Below are 22,019 nucleotides of genomic sequence, written 5' to 3'. Positions count from 1 at the left end.
CGGAGCAGCTACAGGTTAGTTTAGCCTGATCGATCCGATTCCGATAGGATTTACATGGAGATACGGCCCGCCCCCTCTTCAGTGTCTTGTTTGAATGACAGGAGTAAACACAGAATTAATGCTTTATTCATTCATGGTTTTTAAGGGGCTTATCTCCATGTAAATACTATGGTAGACCACCCAATATTCGCATCGCTCTAATCGCTCGAGTTTCACCGCGGCTGTCAGCTGTGTTTGCTCCTGTCATTCAAACAAGAGGCGCTGAGAGGGGGCGGGGCGTATCTCCATGTTAAATCTATGGGAGATACCAACTACAACAAAATGAACATATTTGACCGTAATTTAATTGTAATACACGTTTCAAAGTGATGCCGAAGCAAATACATACTGATAACGGTTAGTAAAAACAATGAATTAACGCTTTAACAAGTCTGCAAACAAGACGGCAGGCGAAAAGCTTTTAAAATGCGTGTTTTCTGAATGGAATCGGATCCATCAGGCTAAACTAACCTGTAGCTGCTCCGTCCACACTCACAACAACGTCATACAGATATAAATAAAGCAGCGACTGTATTCACCATGACATAGACAGTCTGTGGTTTGTACATGTTTAACTTTTGTCCAGTTTCTGAACAGATATGAGGAGCTGTGAGCTCTGAGTGTGTGCTAACGGCTGATGTGTTGGGACATATTTCGCTGTCGGGTGTTTACCAATCACGAAGTGTCATTTCTTGACTGGCAGCAAAAACAAAAAATCACAGCAGTGCTTCTCTGGCTGGCTCTGTCCAATCACAAACAAGAAGTGTTCTCCCTAAAGGAATACCCTTTCCGTCCAATATGAAATGCTGTGGTGTTTTTCTGAAATGCTGTTGTGTTTTCTGAAATGCTGTGGCGTTTTCTGAAATGCTGTGGTGTTTTCTGAAATGCTGTGGTGTTTTCTGAAATGCTGTGGTGTTTTCTGAAATGCTGCGGCGTTTTCTGAAATAATGCGGCGTTTTGTGAAATGCTGCTGCGTTTTGTGAAATGCTGCAGCGTTTTGTGAAATGCTGTAGCGTTTTGTGAAATGCTGCAGCGTTTTGTGAAATGCTGTAGCGTTTTGTGAAATGCTGTGGTGTCTTCTGAAATGCTGCTGCGTTGTCTGAAGTGCTGTAGCGTTTTGTGAAATGCTGTGGTGTCTTCTGAAATGCTGTAGCGTTTTGTGAAATGCTGTGGTGTCTTCTTAAATGCTGCTGCGTTTTCTGAAGTGCTGTAGCGTTTTGTGAAGTGCTGTAGCGTTTTGTGAAATGCTGTAGCGTTTTGTGAAATGCTGCAGCGTTTTGTGAAATGCTGTGGTGTCTTCTGAAATGCTGTAGCGTTTTGTGAAATGCTGCAGCGTTTTGTGAAATGCTGTGGTGTCTTCTGAAATGCTGCAGCGTTTTGTGAAATGCTGCAGCGTTTTGTGAAATGCTGCTGCGTTTTGTGAAATGCTGTGGTGTCTTCTGAAATGCTGCTGTGTTTCTGAAATTCTGCAGCGTTTTCTGAAATGCTGCTGCGTTTTCTGAAATGCTGCAGCATTTTGTGAAATGCTGTGGTGTCTTCTGAAATGCTGTCAGGGCCGCCGTACTTTATCTAGAGAGTGATCAGCACACTATTATCATCATACATCACTATAAATGCGTTTTTCAGATATGAGCTCATGGAAAATGCTAATCTGACTGTTTTCCATACATTTGAATATTTAATATATAAATATGTATACACACATTACTGACTGTGTAGTACCTAGAAAGCTTCTATAATTGGCCTCATGCTGACTACAGGAACATGGGAGGAAATTATTCAAATAACAGTGTGAATCCCCAGCAGGAAGCCACGGGAAATGTGCAAAAATCAACCATAATTTATGTGAAAAATGGCAATTTTCTAAATTCCTTTCCATCTATTTTCTGTCGAGTTTTAATTTTTTTTATTTTTACAGTCTCACACTCAAGAACACCAACATGGAAACCGTTTTCTGAATTTCCATGCTTTGTTTGTTTTAATATGTAATGTATGTTTATACTGGACACATACAGTAGGTACACGTTTGCATAGACTCTCCCTGTAGTATCTAAAATGCAAAATAGGCAAACATATCCATAATTTTTGTAAAAACTGGCAATTTTCTTAATACCTTTCCAGGCTAAACGTAAAAGAAAAAAAGGACATTTTCATTTTCATGTATTTTTACAGTATGAAATCATGCAATACGTGCACGTTTGCATTCAGAATAAAAGGCAAAATGTGTATAATTGGCTTCATGCTGACTGGAAAGACATGGAAGAAAATTACACTAATTAAAGTATGAAGTCGGCAGCAGGGGGACTCCATTTATTTTCATCTTTCGTGTTTGTTTCTTAGCCTTTTTTGAGTCATTTTAACCAGAAACCCTTTTTTGTATATCATGAGGAGAAACAGCATTGTATATATGTGTCTGGATTGGAATCAAATCTCCCTGTCTCACAGCTGGAAATGAACACCTCTACCTCTTATCAGAAAACATTTCCATCAGCGGTGTGCAGGTGTCTGCCATGATGTCCTTTCTCTGCTAATGGACACATATCCTGCAGGACGAGTGTCACAGATGCTCACACGTCTGATCTCTATTGTTTCTCCGAGTGAAGAGCGTCTCCTTCATTAATCCAAACACTTCTGATTCTGCAGCTCTTCTTGTCCAGCACTGATGAAATGAAATGACTTTGCTGATGGTGTTGCAGGGATCCTGTCAGTCACTGATTGGTCATTTCACTCTGTGTGTGGCGGCTGATTTTGGTTTGTGTTGCATCGAGGAGCATGCACTAGATTTTTCAACAGCATACAGTTATAATATCAGAGCATGTATCAAAAGTAGGTAAACAAATGTTCACTTTATAGAAAAATAGAGTAACAATGTAAATACTGTTTCATTTAACACCAGGGCAAACTAAATCCCAAACAGACAGAAGACAAACAGACATGCAAAAATAGACAAACAAAAAATAAACAATCAAATAAATAGAAAACCAGTCGGCTAAAACTGGAATGTCTAGATTATACTTTTGAACCCTTTTTCAAGGTACAGTTGAGTAAAATAGAAGATGCACTATCCAATAACTTAACTTGTGCAGGGCGGAAAATAATGAAGAATATGATTGTTGATTGTTTTCTTGATTCCTTCAGTATTCACCGTCAGGAAATGGTGAAGATGTCTATCAGAGTTTCCCATAATTCATCGTGTTGATTTCACGTGCCTTCAAAAAAAAAAATTAACATTCTTCAGCGTTGTCTGCTGTTGACTTTGATTTGAAAACCAAATACATTTTACATCCATTTATGTCTAAAAAAGGTCACATATATTACAACTTAAGCTTCTTAAACTGTCATTTGACCATCTTTAAGGTGAAACAACTGCATTTACAGTCATATTGATAATCTCCTTCCATATTTAGCTCTTGAGAGGAAACAATATGGAGGCACTATTCAGTTTTTTGTTCGGTGTTTCCTTCCCTGTTGTGTGTTATGTAGTTTTTTGTGCATGTTAATGTTCTGCGAAGGCTAGAATCCCTGTGTGTTTCTCAATGTCGAGTACGCTTGCTTGGTAGCACATGTCTTCCGAGTCACTTGCTTCAGAAGCGAGGCAAGAATCCTTCCTGGCATTCGGAAAACGAAGAGTGGAACAGGCTAGCAAGTGTGCAGGTGTGCGTCATATGAGAGGCCCCGCCTTACATTTTCCGCCACAGATTTGAGGAAATTGGTCCGTGCGCAAAGCATTGTGGGGATTTTAAGACCGCGGAGTCTACACATGTGCAGCCTCGTAATTTCTCGCTACGAAGTACGCCGGGCTCGGTAGAATTCAAAGTATGCTGGACATTGGAACAGTCCTTCGGCGGCACTCGATGACGTAGTATGCTTGAAATAGTGGCTCTGGAGCAGCTTTACTCGAGATTGAGAAACACCCTCTGTCTCAACAAATTGTGTGTGATGTAAAGAGGCGGGATATCTCTAAGCAGTTGACCAATCACAACAGAGCCAGCCAGCTAACCAATCAGAGCAGACTGGGCTCTGGTTTCAGACAGAGGGTGAAAAGAGGTGCTGCAGCACAGGCTGTATGGGAAGAATAAAGAGCTTTTTGAACATTAAAGCATGGAGACATGTAGAGACACTACATACTGATATACACCTGAACATCAGCAGGAGAGGACTCTTTAAAGTAGATACACTACATACTGATATACACCTGAACATCAGCAAGAGAGGACTCTTTAAAGTAGAGACACTACATACTGATATACACCTGAACATCAGCAGGAGAGGACTCTTTAAAGTAGAGACACTACATACTGATATACACCTGAACATCAGCAGGAGAGGACTCTTTAAAGTAGAGACACTACATACTGATATGAACCTGAAATGAGCAGAGTAGCCTCTTTAAGATACAACTCATAAGATAATCAGGTTATTGTATAAATATCTTGGCTCTATCCAGGTCCCTCATGGCCACAAGCTGCGATGAATATGATTTGCGAGGCTATTAATTTTCCGATCCATAAATCAGGTTGTCGCCTCAGATTAATAGAGTGTGGTCACCTGACCTGTTACCATTTTAAGTACAGCCTTTAGTCTTTTGGTGATATTTCCTCTCACACACAGTCCCCCCAATGAAGCAAAAGAAGATTTGACGATGATTAACATTATATCTAATATTTTTGGAACAATGTAAACAAACAATATAGTTGTTCTCTGTTTCGGTTATCTCCACTACTTTAGATAATTGTAACTTTTTTTTTGATCCCAAGATTAAAAGCTTAACTGCGACTTTAGAAAACAAAAAATACTGGATTAACAAAAAATAATAATAATGCAAAAATACTAAATTAATAATAATAAAGCTTTATTCGTTAGCACTTTTCATAAAAAGAATGCAGCTGATCAAAGTCACAAGACAAGATCAACAAGAAACAAGAAATTCACTACAGGTCAAACTATTTAGCACAGGGATGAATTTCATAAATTATTGTAACACCCAATTTTCTACTGTGTTTTACTAGTTTCTATTTTGCCATAAAGTCTGATGTCTCTGACCAAAAACAATGTCATGAGGGCTATGTTCCTGCTTTTCTGTCCTCCGCTCTCAACTCAGCTTTTTTTGTCGTACTATATATTAATATTAGTTGAACAAGATTGAAGATGATTTCTGTGGAGTTTTCTGGAGGCGTGTGGTGCAGTGGGTTGTGTGTTTGTTTTCGGATCAGGGGGTTACAGGTTCAAACCCCACTGCAGTCAGCATGTCGTTGTGTCCCTGAAGACGCTTCACCCCAAATTGCTCCTGTGGGGATTGTCCACAGTATTGAGTATGTAAGTCGCTTTGGATAAAAGCGTCTAACAAGTGACATGGAATGTAATGTAATGTTTTCCTGTGCATATCTTAGTTGATAAGAAATAAGCCTAATGACTTATTTACGTAACAAAATACACCCTTCCTATTTATCCTTATTATAATCAATCTGAAGCTTCTGTTGAGCTGCCACCACTCACAAGCATCATTTACCTACATTTGATTGATTTTGCTAACTTATAACTGAACTTACGAGACAGTATACCTCTAGTGAGTGGCCCAGCTCTTCGTATATTTTTCTGTACTGTATGTGGCCCTCTGTGAAAAAAGTGTGGACACCCCTGCACTAATGGGAGCAGGGGGGATTCTTATAGTTTCTAATGAACAGGTTTATGTGAGTCTGACCTCTTCTCCTCTTCTCCTCTCCTTCATGTTTCCCAGCTGAATTCTCCGGGGCTGCTGACTATGCCCCGGAGCCCCACCTCCAGCGAGGATGAAATGGCTCAGAGCTGTTCAGACTACTCCGACGACTGCGCCTCCGACAGCTCCCGAGAAGAAACCATCTACGAGACGATAAAGGCCACGGCCGAGCAATCTCAGAGCCGCATGGACGACATCAGCACCAACTCGCTGGTCGTCCGCATCCTCATCCCCGACCTGCAGCAGTCGGTGAGAAACACAGACACGTGAGGTGGTCATTGGTCTAGAAATGTGAACCGGGAAATGTTGAGTAATAATAATAATAATGTCAGAAGGATGTGTAACATTTGAAAGTTGCAATGAGGTTTCTGAGTGAAAGTATGAAGGAGCAGTTGGCAGTTGAAGTTGCATAAAGATTGTTCAAGGCTGAAGAATTTCTCCATTGACTTCCATGTTAAAAAATGTGTGAATTATGGGATATATCTCTGGAATTATGAACGTTATGAATGTCAGGAGTAATGCCGCAAATGCCCTAAATGAGCTGAACGTTTTGATGTTTGAACGGAGTTTGTGGGTTGAAAAATGTGGAAGGAGCTAAGGTCCAAAAAAAGTGGATATTTATGCTTACTCAGCATTCCCACTAAATAATAATAATAGATTACATTTGTAAAGCGCCTTTCAAGGGACCCAAGGCCGCTTTACATGGTGAGCACACAAACAAACAAACAAACAAAAGGGGCAAATAATAAAGTAAAAAGGAAATCAATAGCAGCACGAGTGGAAGCAGGCGGACTGTGATGGGTTAGGGGTCAAAGGCCATGATGTACAGTACCCCAAAGTTTTATGTAAAAAAAGCATTGTATGGTTCCCAAGCACATATAAACACCTGGATAATAACTTGCATATGTTGGGCAATTTGCACCATTAGAATTAACGTTAATTAGTATTAAATAGCATTATAGCCTATAGAGACAATAGTTAAAAAATGGCTTGGCTAATTTGGATATTTTCATCTCTAACATTTCCACGATCCAAAATGGCAGTTTTTGAATGTCACCTAGCGATTTAGGATTGGATTAGATGTACTGTATAAATCGCACGTAGGACACTTTTTTTGTTATAGCATGCATGAGAAAAAGACATTGCACATGAAATTAAGCCATTAAATATGTAAATAACAATTGAAAGATATGCAGCATTTAAAACATTTTCAGGGTTTTTGAGAAAACAAATAGTTAAATCCGGCAAAAAAGAAACTATGGAGACAGGAGTTCTCTGCAAAGGTTACATGTCGTGCAGGGGTATTGCTTTGGCAGGAAATATTTCCTGTGTTGTTCTTCGTTGGAGAATGATTTGATATCCTGATGCTTTAACCCCAGTGTTTTACATAAACCTCCATCCAGTAGACATCCATACACGAGCAATTTGGGGTCAAATATCTTGTCCAAGGAAAAATCAAATACATTTCGATTGCCCAATATCACAAATTACACAATTGTCTCAGGGAGCTTTACCGTTTCTACGTTTCTCCTTATAACCCTCTTTTTAACAAGGAAAACTCACACAAAAAAACACAATAAACCGAAACATTTTCGGAACCTCAGAGAAAGACAGATATGCAATAAATATTGAGTGTATAGGTATTAAATGATAAAATGACATCATGGACAACACAACTGACAATGAAGTGCGGATCAAACTGACTCCCATTTCCCTGTGAGCCACAGCCAGCGAAAGAGTCTCAATTTGAATTCCATTTTTGTTCTCCAACTGACATCTGAGTATTGAATTCCCAAGCTTCTTCTGGAGGATTAATCATGGTGTATTTGACATCCTATTTATTCTAAGCTAGTACACTCGAGCACAACACGGTGTAGTGTTTATCAGAGTTGAAGTAGTGTTGGAGAGGCACTGTGTCCTCTGGAGCATTTCAGATGTGGCTTGTATAACCTGTTTCAGTATGCATTAAAAACACAGGAAAATGAAGGAAAAGTGGAATGTGAGGGTAAACAGAAGTTTTTCAAGATGTGAAAGGGCTTTCCAGTAAATCCCTCTCAGCTCACTGCACCTCTAACAAGCTTACAAGTATACTGTCAAAGCTATTGCAAGTACACACTTCAGGTAAACCACCACATTTTCATTCTTTCTCAAAAAACCCTCAGAGACATGTTGTCCTGAGGCCTTCTCATTGAATATAACACATTAGCTCAGATTAGACATACTGTATTGATCCCAACTGGTGTTGTTACAGAAGCATGAGAGGCAGAGGCATTGAGTTAAACGTGCAATACACCATAAGCAGTAAATATATCAACAGTAGAACATTTAGAAATATATATCCATAGGGATTCTATATAATTCACAATATAACATATCCAAAATAAGTTAGATGATTATATAATAGACCGACTAAGTACTAAATCATGAAACATGCAATGCTACATATACTGTAAGGAAACATGATGAAGTACACAGGCCACGGTTTACACACACCATTTGCATTTTTATTTAAAATAAATCCCAGAATAATGTGCCAAAGGTTTCATCTAGTATGCTTATACTTTTCTTAACACGTCCTTATCACTTCTGTATGAATAATATCCAAGATTCAAATATTTAAAGGCTTTATTTGAAATGAGAATCTGAAGTCTCCTCCAACAATGTATGAAAAAGCAAAAAAATATTATAGTGAAATAAAAGAAATGGTCCAATTAAAGGTGGGGTAGGTAAGTTTGAGAAACCGGCTCGAGATACACTTTTTGTTATATTCCTCATACTCTTAACATCCCGATAGCAATGAATATCTGAAGTGCTTTGTGGAAGCCGTGGCGCTGTAAAAAGCACGACCAATCATCTGTGTCGGCCCGGCTAAAGTAACTGGATGGCCTACCTGCCTGTCAGCCTTCCATCTGGGCACAAACTTATCTCGTGCCCTCATTGGTCATGTGCGCGTTCGTGTGTGTTGGAGGAGGGGCTCTGTGAGGAAGTGGCAGATTTGTTCCGGCTGTGTATTTTCAAATTCTAGCGCACTCGAGCTGGTTTCTCCAAAATTACCTACCCCACCTTTAAGTAAAACGAATAAAAAATATATATACATTACATTACATGTCACTTGTTAGACGCTTTTATCCAAAGTGACTTACATTCTCAATACTGAGGACAATCCCCTCAGGAGCAATTTGGGGTGAAGTGTCTCAGGGACACAACGACATGCTGACTGCAGCGGGGTTTGAACCTGTGACCCGCTGTCCCAACACCAACGCACAACCCACTGCACCACACGCCTCCCTATATACGTATACAAAATAATGAAATTAATTTTTTTAAATACATATTAAATTATTTTGTCTTTTTTTCACATTCTCACTTCTTATGCTTTCATGAATTGTTGTTCTTTATTTTTCTTCCTGCTAAATGTAAAAACTGTCACATAACCCACGTTCCCCTATAGGATGAACCAAATGTATTCTGACTAGAAAAACGCTTATACATTCTGTTCTTAATAACAAATAATCTACACTCTAGTACATAGATAAGTGAATATGTGGAAGACATGTGCTTCACCTTGGATGGAGAGCAATAATTATTATCTTCCTCTTATCTGAAACTTGCTAAAAGCTGCCTCTTCTGTGGAAAGGCTTCTTACAGTAATCTCACTTATCTCAAATTCAACTGAACCTAAATGACCACGTGTCCTTTCCCCTAATAACATGTGTGTGAGTGGGCGACATATATATTGTGGGGGGTTGATATATAGACATAGTGCGTAGGTGAGGATGTCCATTTAAAGGGGAGGGGGTTTTATATGTGAGTCTTTACTCAGGGAAACGTCTGATTGTTAATAATGTAGGGTTGTAACAGGGTTTTGTAGATCAGCCAACTCACTTGTGTTGCATGGCTCAATACTGAACATTATAAAACATGGACCACCATATGTATCATATGTTGGTGCAGGGCATAACAGGTGAGAGGATAACAAACGTGTGTAAGCCCTGAGGAAAGAAGGACATGACTGATGAAAGATGTTATAATTGTTCCCACATTTCCCATTAGTATGTAAATGAATGTCAGGTAGATGGATAGCAGAAGGCAAATGATGCATAATGAATGTTATTATCAGGCCCAGACCTCATATACTCGCAAAGTGTGTGTCTGAGAAACATCCACGCATCCAGTTCGCCCCAGGATGAGGATTTTTTCGACATACATTTTCATGTTCTTGTGTAAAGTTGGAATAAGAAACACTGTCGTTAGTTTATGAGCATAATTGTAGAAACGATCTGCCTCCCAGCTATAAGGCTGTGTTGGCATGAATCTTATATGAAACAAAAAAACACATTTGTGAATATTTTCAAAGTATAAACTGCTGAATAACAACGTTTAAATGCAATCATCACAGTCACTGTAACATCCACAATAACCAACATTTGCCAATACCAGTGTCATTGCTTTGTATAACAGAGTTTCATATCACATACTATTGCTATTCTTCTTGTATTGATATATTTTACATCCTTACTTCCAGCACTTCTAGTTTGCACACTTTAAAACTATTATTGTTGTTGTTTTATGAACAATTTAAGCAAAAGAATATAGTGAAGCGTAGTTTATGTTATGTCCATCACGTTTAATTATTTCAGCTTCTTCTCTGTCCCCAAGATTGAAAAGATTACTAAAAATAAAATCACCTTAATAACTAGATGAATGTAACCTCCAATCTTCTCTGCCTTAAACTCTGATATGTACTTTGTCACGACGCCTGCAATGTGTTTGAGATTACCAACACGGCTTCAACATTAATACAGTCTGCATGTTTTGCACGTTTTATTAATTGTAACAGTAGGAATTATTCATGTTGCATTCACTTACTGCTCAGTAGCAGCATCATTAATTCATTGTAGCATCACTGATGATAACGTTAGAAAGATTACTGAAGCTGCTGTGTGCAATATATACATATATGTACATGCTGCATTGATCATAGAGCATATGCACTGTAGCTGTCCATGGATATTCCTTTACTGTCAATCCCAGAGAAGGTTTATCTTCAAAGAGCAGCGGTGCCTCCCCCCCCCCCCACCCCACCCCACCCCTATGGATGAGCAGCTGGAGTGTGTACTGTACAGTTTCATGTTGGACTAATGCAGCTTTGTAGTCCAGCTCTGTGTTTGATGTGTGTGTCCTCGGGGACCGACAGAAAGCTTTAAGAATGGAGGTCCGTGACAGTACAGTGAGCCAGGGCATTTCCTCGAGAGAAAAAGGGGCTAAAGAAGAAAGGGAGTAGCATGGAGGCTTCTTTGTAGAGCGCTTCCTCTGGAAAAGCCACCTGATGCCCCTCTCATGGGTTTCCCAAAGTGTCAGCCTCGAGTGCTGAAAGAAAGTGCCAAAAACGTCAGTTCCTCGAATGGCCACTTGCGGCTCACTCAGAAAGGGGGTCAGTCTCCGTAGAGCAGGGGGGGGTGGGGAACCTTTTTCCTCTCAAGGGCCATTTCAATTTTTTCAACATCCTCCGAGGGCCGTACAAATTATTGACCTCTGCTTAAAAATCACAGCCCATTCATTTGGCCATTCTTTCATTCTGTGCAAAGAAAAAGCAACCTCTTAATCCAGATATCTTGCCATGACTCGCGCATGCACGTGCACGGTGTGGCATGACCACCAAACAGAAAGATATGGACACAAGATGTGTGCAAATGTATTTAGTTTCCTAATCCTATCCATGTGGACATGATTTAAGTGGGGGGGGGACCTAACCTCCTCTAAGGGGGTCCGGGGGGGAATGCTCCGGGATCAATCTGGTGCACTTTGAGAGCAAAATTAATAGATCTATGGATACATCTCTCAACATCCATATGAAACAGAACTGTAAGCAGATTTACTTTTTCTTTATGGATATTTTACAAATCACTCTCCTTTCAAACTGTATTCTTGTTTATTAATAACAACTTTTTTTACTGTCATTTAGTATTGTATACCTGTTTACTTTATTCTCTTGTTTTTTGATAACTATTATGATCATATAAAGATGTGCCTTTACCTCACTGGTTGGAGAAAAAGCTTCTTATATTCGTTAGCATAGCTAGCTAACCAGATGCTAATAACAACAAAGTTATTGACTGTATGACAGATGAGCAGATCGCCACTGGGCTTTCAGCTAAAGACACAGCCACGCAAAAACTGCGGCATGTGTACGGCTCCTTATGGGTACTGCAATTTGTGAAGTCCCGGAGTGGCGTTCTGGTGCTCTCCGGCAGAACTGCACCCCTGTCAGACGAGGCATATACCACGTGATGACACTAGGCTCGTGTTGTGTTCAAGGACCCTGACCGTTGCCAGGAAAAACAGGTACTCGCTTGTTTAATTATTTTGCGGTCTAGATTTATTTAAAAATTAAATTACCTCGAGGGCCATACCAAATGGTCTCGCGGGCCGGAGGTTCCCCACCCCTGCCGTAGAGCCTCAGGTTTAGGATGAGGCAAGTAATGGTTACATTACATTCTTCATGTCTCTTCTACATCAACATGTGTCCCCTCTTCTTCATGTCTCTTCTACATCAACATGTGTCCCCTCTTCTTCATGTCTCTCTACATCAACATGTGTCCCCTCTTCTCCATGTCTCTTCTACATCAACATGTGTCCCCTATTCTTCATGTCTCTTCTACATCAACATGTGTCCTCTCTTCTTCATGTCTCTTCTACATCAACATGTGTCCCCTCTTCTTCATGTCTCTTCTACATCAACATGTGTCCCCTCTTCTTCATGTCTCTTCTACATCAACATGTGTCCCCTCTTCTTCATGTCTCTCTACATCAACATGTGTCCCCTCTTCTCCATGTCTCTTCTACATCAACATGTGTCCCCTATTCTTCATGTCTCTTCTACATCAACATGTGTCCTCTCTTCTTCATGTCTCTTCTACATCAACATGTGTCCCCTCTTCTTCATGTCTCTTCTACATCAACATGTGTCCTCTCTTCTTCATGTCTCTTCTACGTCAACATGTGTCCTCTCTTCTTCATGTCTCTTCTACATCAACATGTGTCCCCTCTTCTTCATGTCTCTTCTACATCAACATGTGTCCCCTCTTCTTCATGTCTCTTCTACATCAACATGTGTCCCCTATTCTTCATGTCTCTTCTACATCAACATGTGTCCCCTATTCTTCATGTCTCTTCTACATCAGCATGTGTCCCCTCTTCTTCATGTCTCTTCTACATCAGCATGTGTCCCCTCTTCTTCATGTCTCTTCTACATCAACATGTGTCCCCTCTTCTTCATGTCTCTTCTACATCACCATGTGTCCCCTCTTCTTCATGTCTCTTCTACATCAACATGTGTCCCCTCTTCTTCTTGTCTCTTCTACATCAACATGTGTCCCCTCTTCTTCATGTCTCTTCTACATCAACATGTGTCCTCTCTTCTCCATGTCTCTTCTACATCAACATGTGTCCCCTCTTCTTCATGTCTCTTCTACATCACCATGTGTCCCCTCTTCTTCATGTCTCTTCTACATCAACATGTGTCCCCTCTTCTTCTTGTCTCTTCTACATCAACATGTGTCCCCTCTTCTTCATGTCTCTTCTACATCAACATGTGTCCCCTCTTCTTCATGTCTCTTCTACATCAACATGTGTCCCTTCTTCTTCATGTCTCTTCTACATCAACATGTGTCCCCTCTTCTTCATGTCTCTTCTACATCACCATGTGTCCCCTCTTCTTCATGTCTCTTCTACATCAACATGTGTCCCCTCTTCTTCTTGTCTCTTCTACATCAACATGTGTCCCCTCTTCTTCATGTCTCTTCTACATCAACATGTGTCCCCTCTTCTTCATGTCTCTTCTACATCAACATGTGTCCCCTCTTCTTCTTGTCTCTTCTACATCAACATGTGTCCCCTCTTCTCCATGTCTCTTCTACATCAACATGTGTCCCCTCTTCTTCATGTCTCCTCTACATCAACATGTGTCCCCTCTTCTTCATGTCTCTTCTTCATCAGCATGTGTCCCCTCTTCTTCTTGTCTCTTCTACATCAACATGTGTCCCCTCTTCTTCTTGTCTCTTCTACATCAACATGTGTCCCCTCTTCTCCATGTCTCTTCTACATCAACATGTGTCCCCTCTTCTTCATGTCTCTTCTACATCAACATGTGTCCCCTCTTCTTCTTGTCTCTTCTACATCAACATGTGTCCCCTCTTCTCCATGTCTCTTCTACATCAACATGTGTCCCCTCTTCTTCATGTCTCCTCTACATCAACATGTGTCCCCTCTTCTTCATGTCTCTTCTACATCAACATGTGTCCCCTCTGTGGAAAGAGACTCTGAAAGTTTCAGGAACAAAGATTCTCTCTCTTTTTGTCCTGATCCATTTCTATAAAAACCTGTCTGAAAATGAGCTGATCAGAATTTGGCCACTTTATGATGTCATAACGCTTTCGTGGCTTGTGTAACCATTAGCCAATCAATCACCAACCAAGTGAACCCCCCCCCCAGAGTCCTGCATCGGGTCGGGTACCTGCGGGTGGTATTTTTTCAAACGCTTTTTTCCGGGTTCGGTTCAGGGTAAAACAAAGATGATGCGGGTCGGGTCGCGGGTGTTGCATAATAAATATATTAAAATAATAATAATTTAGTTTCATGTTTAAATCCTCAGACCTCTCCCCCGCGGGACCGCGCATAATCATAACCTCTGCAGCGCATCAATCTGCTGCTGAGCGCTCTACATTCGAAATGGCTGAGGTGAAGCTCTCTAGCGGAGAATACAGCATTTTCAATAACACTTATTATTATTATGGGATGCTGCAATGATCTGCTTGGTGTTTCAGCCAATCAGAGACAGGCTCTGGATATATCTGAGACAGTATAATAGGAGACCTTTAAGGGCAAGTTTTCACTATCCAGTAAATGTATGATAGTCAATGTCCTCTGAAGTAATGGAAACACAACATTGTGTGTGCAGGTTTGTTCTACGTACGTTATGGGGACACGGTTACATTGTAGGCTCGTTTCGGACATGTGTATAACACTTGCTCTTCTATTGGCTAGTTCTCCAACACATGATAGGCTAAGACGCGGGACATCTCTAAGTCGTTGAGAGGGTGAAAAGAGGTGCTGCAGCACAGGCAGTATGAGAAAAATAAAGAGCTTTTTGAACAATGAAGCATGGTATGGTACAGTTGAGACACTACTAATATGAACCTGCAAATGAAAAGGATTCTTTAAGATTACGATGTTGGTTTAACTTAATGTAGGTTGATATAAGTATAAGCAAGTAGTATTTAGGGTTAAGGCAATTGTTCAGTACATACTGTATAAGTCAATGTAATGTTTGTTATTGTATTCGGGATTGTGGGAAACGGAATTTCGATCTCTCTGTCTGTACACACAAACTGAAAGATTGACAATAAAGTTGAGAAATGTGCTCCAAAGTAATGAGTGTGCGGGCTTGTTTTACCTTCTTGTAGGGACACAGTGACATTTTGGGAACTCGCTTGAATTTAATGCTCTCGTAAAATGCTAGTCCACCGTAACTTAAATCATTACAATTAATTTACAACAACGAAGTCTTGTAAATTAACTTGAGTCAACGTTATGTCCTCTACATTAATGGAAATGAAACGCTGAGTGTGCAGGCTTGTTTTACCGAGGCTGTGGGGACACAGTAACTTTGTGGTGACTCACCTTCAATTTGGGGACAAATGCACGTCCTTATAAAATAAATCATTTGATGATGTAAAAATTGGCCTAGAATCAGGGGAATGTAATTGTGTGTGTGCGCCTGCGTGTGTGAGTGTGTGTGCACGTCTGTGTGATCTAGTGGGGTTGGATCCTCAAGGTACAGTGCTGCTGACCCAGAGAAGACTCTTGACTCCTTTTATGATATTAGCTCAGTTGATATAACTCCAGCATAGTTGTGTGTGTGTGTGTGTGTGTGTGTGTGTGTGTGTGTGTGTGTGTGTGTGTGTGTGTGTGTGTGTGTGTGTGTGTGTGTGTGTGTGTGTGTGTGTGTGTGTGTGTGTGTGTGTGTGTGTGTGTGTGTGTGTGTGTGTGTGTGTGTGTGTGTGTGTGTGTGTGTGTGTGTGTGTGTGTGTGTGTGTGTGTGTGTGTGTGTGTGTGTGTGTGCTCACATGTGTACTAATCTCTCTCACATGTATGCACTCCTGGTCCTGATTTCACTTTCATCACTTGATCACATGATTTAGTCACACGGTCCACTTTAAATCAAACTCAGTTGAATAAATCTAACGCTCCCCGACCTCCGTCTGCAGCTTTGATGTATAGATTACTGCTTTTGCAGTCTGGACATTTCATGAATGAGAGGTCAGTTAGTGGGAATGCTGTTAACAGCGTTCCCACTAACTGTTATTCTACGCATGAAAAGTTTATTATTATTATTCCGCCGACTTATTCTTCTCCTCCCGCATTCCACATCGCAGAAACTCCGTTCAAACATCAAAACGTTCAGCTCGGTCGGGAATCGATGGCTATTACTTTTCTCATTCATAACTTTCATAATTCCAGAGAAACATCCCATAATACATCACATTTTTAACATTGAAGTCAATGGAGAAATCTTCAGACTTCAACAAATCTTCATGCGACTTCAACTGCTAACTGTTCATTCATACTTTCACTCAGAAACCTCATTCCAACTTTAAAATGTTACACATCTTTCTGACATTATTCGTGTAATTTTTTTTTAAATCTGATTCTTACTTTTAGAGATATTAACATTTGTTCAGACCTTGTTTTAGAGGTTTTCTACACATTTTAACATTAACTAGAGTGCGTGATGTCACAGCTAGAGGGTAAGAAATCTTGAAATTTGCCTTCATATATTTTTTTTAAACTGCCATAATTCCCAAACCCTACATTCCTGTGACATCATTTTTCATGAAAAACGTAGGAAAACATCTCGTAGCTTGAAATATGACAAATAATTAAGCAAAATAATTCAACAAAATGCCTCTTGAGGGCATGAAGTGACAAAAACGTTCAACATTCCTCCATTGAAGCCCATTGTAATTTCAGGCAGATATTTCCTCACGGTAGCAGCCGCACACCTTTAGTTAAACTGCCAAAAAGGCCACATTATTAACTACACAAAAATTACACTTCAGATACTCAACTTCCTTGACATGCTTCACGTTTTGAAATTTCACAGATATCTGTTACGGTTCTTCCACAAAACGTTCACATGTAAGAGGTTCATCTCTCATTCAGAACAATGGAAACCTGTGATCTCTACAGAGCTCGTTAGCTCAAATATAAACACCTGTGTAATGGAACACGATGATGTCATCACTCCAACTGACATGCTCAGAGCAGCAGACTTCAGATAGCAGTGTGCTAACAGTCCAGCCGTGAAGACATCTACGGGACAGTTTTGAGATTTCTTCAAATGCCGTTGCCATGGCAACACAATGCTCGCCATGAAACACGGCTTTCTCAAAACTTCAGTGAAAATACTCCAAACAGCCCAAAACTTCCCAGGTCTGGTAACGATGCAGCCATCAACGCATCTAATCGTATTATAGGGTGTCATCAAATGCCGTTTCCATGGTGACAGATCACTCGCCATGAAACAGGATGTCGCTGTAAGTCCAATGGACACGGTCCAATCGTCCCTCAATCTTCACTTGTATATCACCGGTCCATGCCTCAACAGCTCTACGCCAAATCTGAGATCTCATCATATGCCGTTTCCATGAAAACGCATCCCTCGCCATAAAATATGATGTCACTATAACTCATATGAAAATGTTCAAAAAGTGCTCAAACTTCACATGTGTGCTAACAGTCCAGCCTTGAAGACATCTACGGGACAGTTTTGAGATTTCTTCAAATGCCGTTACCATGGCAACAAAATGCTCGCCTTGAAACACGGTTTTCTCATAACTTCAGTGAAAATACTCCAAACAGCCCAAAACTTCACAGGTTTGGTAACGATGCAGCCATCAACGCATCTAAGCGTATTATGGGGTGTCATCAAATGCTGTTGCCATGGCGACAGATCATTCGCCATCAAGTTAGCTCAGAATTTTGCAGTTCAAAGATTCTGCTGCTTTTCCAAGCCTTTTACTTTCTTTTCTTCTCATCACACATTCAAGCCCCCAGTGTTCATGTATCATTTCAATCTAAATTCTTCACTTTCTTCTTACACATTTCATTTCAATCTAAATTCTTCACTTTCTTCTTACACATTTCATTTTAATCTAAATTCTTCACTTTCTTCTTACACATTTCATTTTAATCTAAATTCTTCACTTTCTTCTTACACATTACATTTCAGCATAGCAGTTTACCGTCAGCTTTTCAGCATAAAGCATTCCCACTAGCAATTTCTTCAGGAATTGCATTCTCTAGTATCTTACTGGTATGCTTGCCTCCTTTTCTATGATACAACAAAATTGAATAAATTCCTCTAAGTTATCCATACATTGATATGTGTACAGAATATTAAGACATTTTGGAAGAAATGACACTTGAACACTTGAAGGAAGGGAAAGCCTGACTCTTGTACATGTTGTAAAAAAGAACATATATAAAAATGGAGGATGTATGTACTCTGCCCAATGTTAAAGAACAGCATGCTACACATCTAAAACACAATATTAATAAATGATTTCTTATTAATGTCATCCTAACAAATGTATGAACGGTAACACTTTCATTTTGATGTGCACAGATTTTGAGCCAGGAGATGATTAGCTTAGCTTTGCTTAGCTTTACCACTAAGCTGGAAGTTAATATGGCTTTGTCGAAAGTTACTGACAGCTTTAAAGTTCAATCAAATCCAAACTTTGTGTCTAATGTTTCCATCTGTACCGACCTGCATGTAAAAACAGCAACTTTTGGTTTAATGTAGTGCTTCTCAAAGTGTGGTCCGCGGACCACTGGTGGTCCGTGAGCGCCCCCTAGTGGTCCGTGAGTATATTGGTAAAATGTCACATTTGAAATAAATAAATGTATTTCCACAATGGAACGAGATTAAGTTTCACTTTCGATTGCATGATATAGCCCAGATGAACACCTTCATCACACATGTTGCCACTTGTTTGTACCATTTTCAGGCGATTTGTAAAAAACGATGTGTTTTTGGATATTTGTGGAGTTAGGTGGTCCGCGAGTGTTTTTTATTGGTTAAGTGGTCCTTGGTATGAAAAAGTTTGAGAAACACTGATGTAGAGTAATACGTTTTAATTTGGTGTAGCTTTAAAGGTGTTAGGAACTTTCAACAAAGCCATACTCGCTTCATGCTTTCAGTCTTAATGCTAAGCTAAGTAAATCATTTCCTGGCTCTAAATCTCTTGAAACCTTTACTGAAAGTCTTCTTTAAATCTTGACAAAAAAAGCAAACTATTTCACAGAATGTTGTACCTTTCCTTGAACTTATTTTCTGCTCACATTCTGAATCTGTTATATGGAGCCTTGAAATGAAAGATGGTGGCAGCTGTAACGGCGGTCCTCTTCTGTATTTCTTCTTCAACAATCTTCAAACTGTCCTCCTAAAATATAACCGCTTATTTCTCAATCTATTTCATCCATCTCCCCTCTGATTTCATGCTCTTACCTCCAGATGGAGAGACCATCTTCTCACAGCTCATTTGGGTAATAATTCAAAGATTGGACACAAAGGCAGACTTGAGGTCCGACAAGCAAGCTAGCTTTTCTAAATTGGATCTTGGACCACGTTTGGAGGGTTTTAGAAAAATGGAAAGCCACTTATGTTTCTAGTTTCAATTATCACACGCTGAGGATGAGCCAATGTGGCCGGTTGAACAAAATTGCCGACATCAAGTCAGACGAAGATGAAAAATGTATTCCTTCTTAGTCCTGAACTTCTCCTGTAAAGCTATTCAATTTATCAACTAAAGAAGATTCTATTTCGTACAACATTTTCTCTCCTCAATGTATCTGTTTGTTTGTATGTTGTTGTTTGTTTCTGTGTTTCTTTGTGTACAGGCTCCTTGTAGTAACTAATTGCCACCTGGGGGATTTATAAAGTTGTTTTGAATTTGAACACTAATTAATCCACGGAAAACTGCTTGTACTACAGTAGATGCTCTTATGTTGTCACTGGTAGCCACATGCTTTTATTTTGTAATATTAAGAACAACACTTCTGCGATAATGAACAGGGTTCAACAAGACCTATGGTATCCAAGAATTAGGACAGAATTTAGAAATGCAGGGCTTCAGACTTATTTTACCAAAAGTCCTGAAACTGGCCCAGAAATGAGTTTGGACTGTCCTAAAGTAAGTATGTAATGTCACAAAGTTCCTAATGTTACTCTTTTCCGTTGTTATTATCATCTATAGTGGTTATTTGCATTAAAAACACACAATTCAAGTTATCAGGAAATAATGTATTACATGTTATTTAAATATTTGCTTTGATTACAAAAAAGATCTTGGAATTAGTATTTCTAATAATGTGTTAAAATTAAGAAGTTAAGAGATAAACAGGTCACAGTTCTTTGTAATCTCTATTTTGAATCGCTGTTAGTACAACTCAGTATCTATTTAAGTTTCTCACCAAACACAATATTGTACAATATCAAATGTGAAAATAGCTTAAACATATTGTAGTGTAGTTCACTAGAACCTGTATTAGCATTAGCTGTTAGCTCTGTCATTTAGCCCTTTCTGCCGTATGCTAACAGCTAATTGCTTAAAGTTTACATTAAATCGCCCAAAACTGGACCATGTCAACAGAGATGTGTTTTTCACAATGGAAAATAAACTCTTCTTCATTAAACTGGACAAATGTACCAGGAAAGTTCTTCCTGGGTCTTATTCCCATAAGAAATTGCTCATAGGTCATTGATGTGTTCACGCTCTATTGATAACAAACTTTTAAAAAATAATACCAAAGCCCTTTGCATGTGCTCCCCTGGGTCTTGGGTTGGAGTCATCTTTGATCCCTCTGCACACATGTGCCATTATCATAACCTCTACTCTATTTCAATTTGACTCCAGTACTTTGAAAACTTACGAACTAATTCCCAAACTTCATTGCATCACAACAAAAGGTGTTGATCCGTGGAATAACTGTAATGATGAGCTGAAATACTGTGCAAGTTTATCTAAACCAAAGCTATTATTTAGAAACCAAATCCTGAATGGTTCTGAGCAGGACCTGTGAACTCATGCTTGTTATTTCTTGTCATTGTAAAAGTTATTTATTTTTGCTTGTTTTGTACAAAGAAAATTATTTGTTTAAAACAATGAATCCAATATCACGGATGCAGATGACGATGACCTAATATTTTATTTTCAAGAAAAATGTACGCTTGAGGGGGACCAGAGACGTTTATAAGCTTCTTCTTGCCGCTGTTGAACATGACGGAGACTATTTGATCATTTCCATTGAATTTGTTATGTACCTTGAAAGTGTTTTTATATTATTATAATTATTTTAATTATTATTGTTGATTCTTTTGTTTCTGACATGTTCAATAAATTGACTAATACAAAAAGAACTTCATACACATTATATAAGTTGAGCTGCAGCTTATGGAAATGTGCCACTGTTATAAACCAGCAGAATATACTGTAGGAAGACCCTATCAGTCTGAACAGCCCTGCCAGATGCCAGACATCTGCTTCTGTATACCTTCAACCTTCATCCTCCCTTCCTCTCCCCTCCTGTGCCACTCGTCGCCAGGCGGGAGGATTACGAAGAGTTCACAGACGGCTCATCCCTTCAGCCTTTATCGCCGACGCAGGACTGCTATCACCGGCTGAGCAGCGCGTCCTGCTGTAAACACGAACACACACTTCCCAAATGCCACGGCACAGAGCCCATAATCCTCGCTGAATCAGACCGGGGCCAGAGATTCTGCATTGTGTGTTTTCTCCCTGAAGAAAGGATTGGATTGGGAAGGGCGCAAGGGGTCGTGTCAATTACATCCTCAGTGATTGCAGTGGCCCTGTTATGCATGTTGCACGGTGACAATAAACAATCAAAAGGCTTGGCAGGGTTACGTGGTTTATTTAACTGGAACAGGGTTTGTGTTATTAAAGCACCAATTTCAATCTCTCTGAACTACTATGGAAGCCTGTTTGCGCCACAGGAAAAAATCCTGTAAGTCAATATATTGACTTAGCTATCTCAATATATTGACTTACTGTCTCAATATATTGACTTACTGTCTCAATATATTGACTTACTGTCTCAATATATTGACTTACTGTCTCAATATATTGACTTATTGTCTCAATATATTGACTTACTGTCTCAATATATTGACTTATTGTCT

At 39.6% G+C, this 22,019-nt stretch overlaps 1 protein-coding gene across 1 annotated transcript in view; it reads left to right on the top strand.

The window, feature by feature from the left end:
• LOC117547757 (SH3 and multiple ankyrin repeat domains protein 3-like) overlaps nt 1-22,019 on the top strand; it is a gene marked incomplete at its 3' end in the record, with an annotated part of 149,514 nt that overhangs the window by 73,938 nt on the left and 53,557 nt on the right. The window contains exon 2 of the mRNA XM_034218572.1: nt 5,777-6,004. Within this exon, the coding sequence (XP_034074463.1) occupies nt 5,801-6,004 (204 nt within the window). The remainder of the gene's footprint in view (nt 1-5,776; nt 6,005-22,019) is intronic.

Source organism: Gymnodraco acuticeps, unplaced genomic scaffold (assembly GCF_902827175.1).
Source record: "Gymnodraco acuticeps unplaced genomic scaffold, fGymAcu1.1, whole genome shotgun sequence".
Taxonomy (NCBI): domain Eukaryota; kingdom Metazoa; phylum Chordata; class Actinopteri; order Perciformes; family Bathydraconidae; genus Gymnodraco; species Gymnodraco acuticeps.
This window is presented reverse-complemented; position numbering and strand designations above follow the sequence as displayed.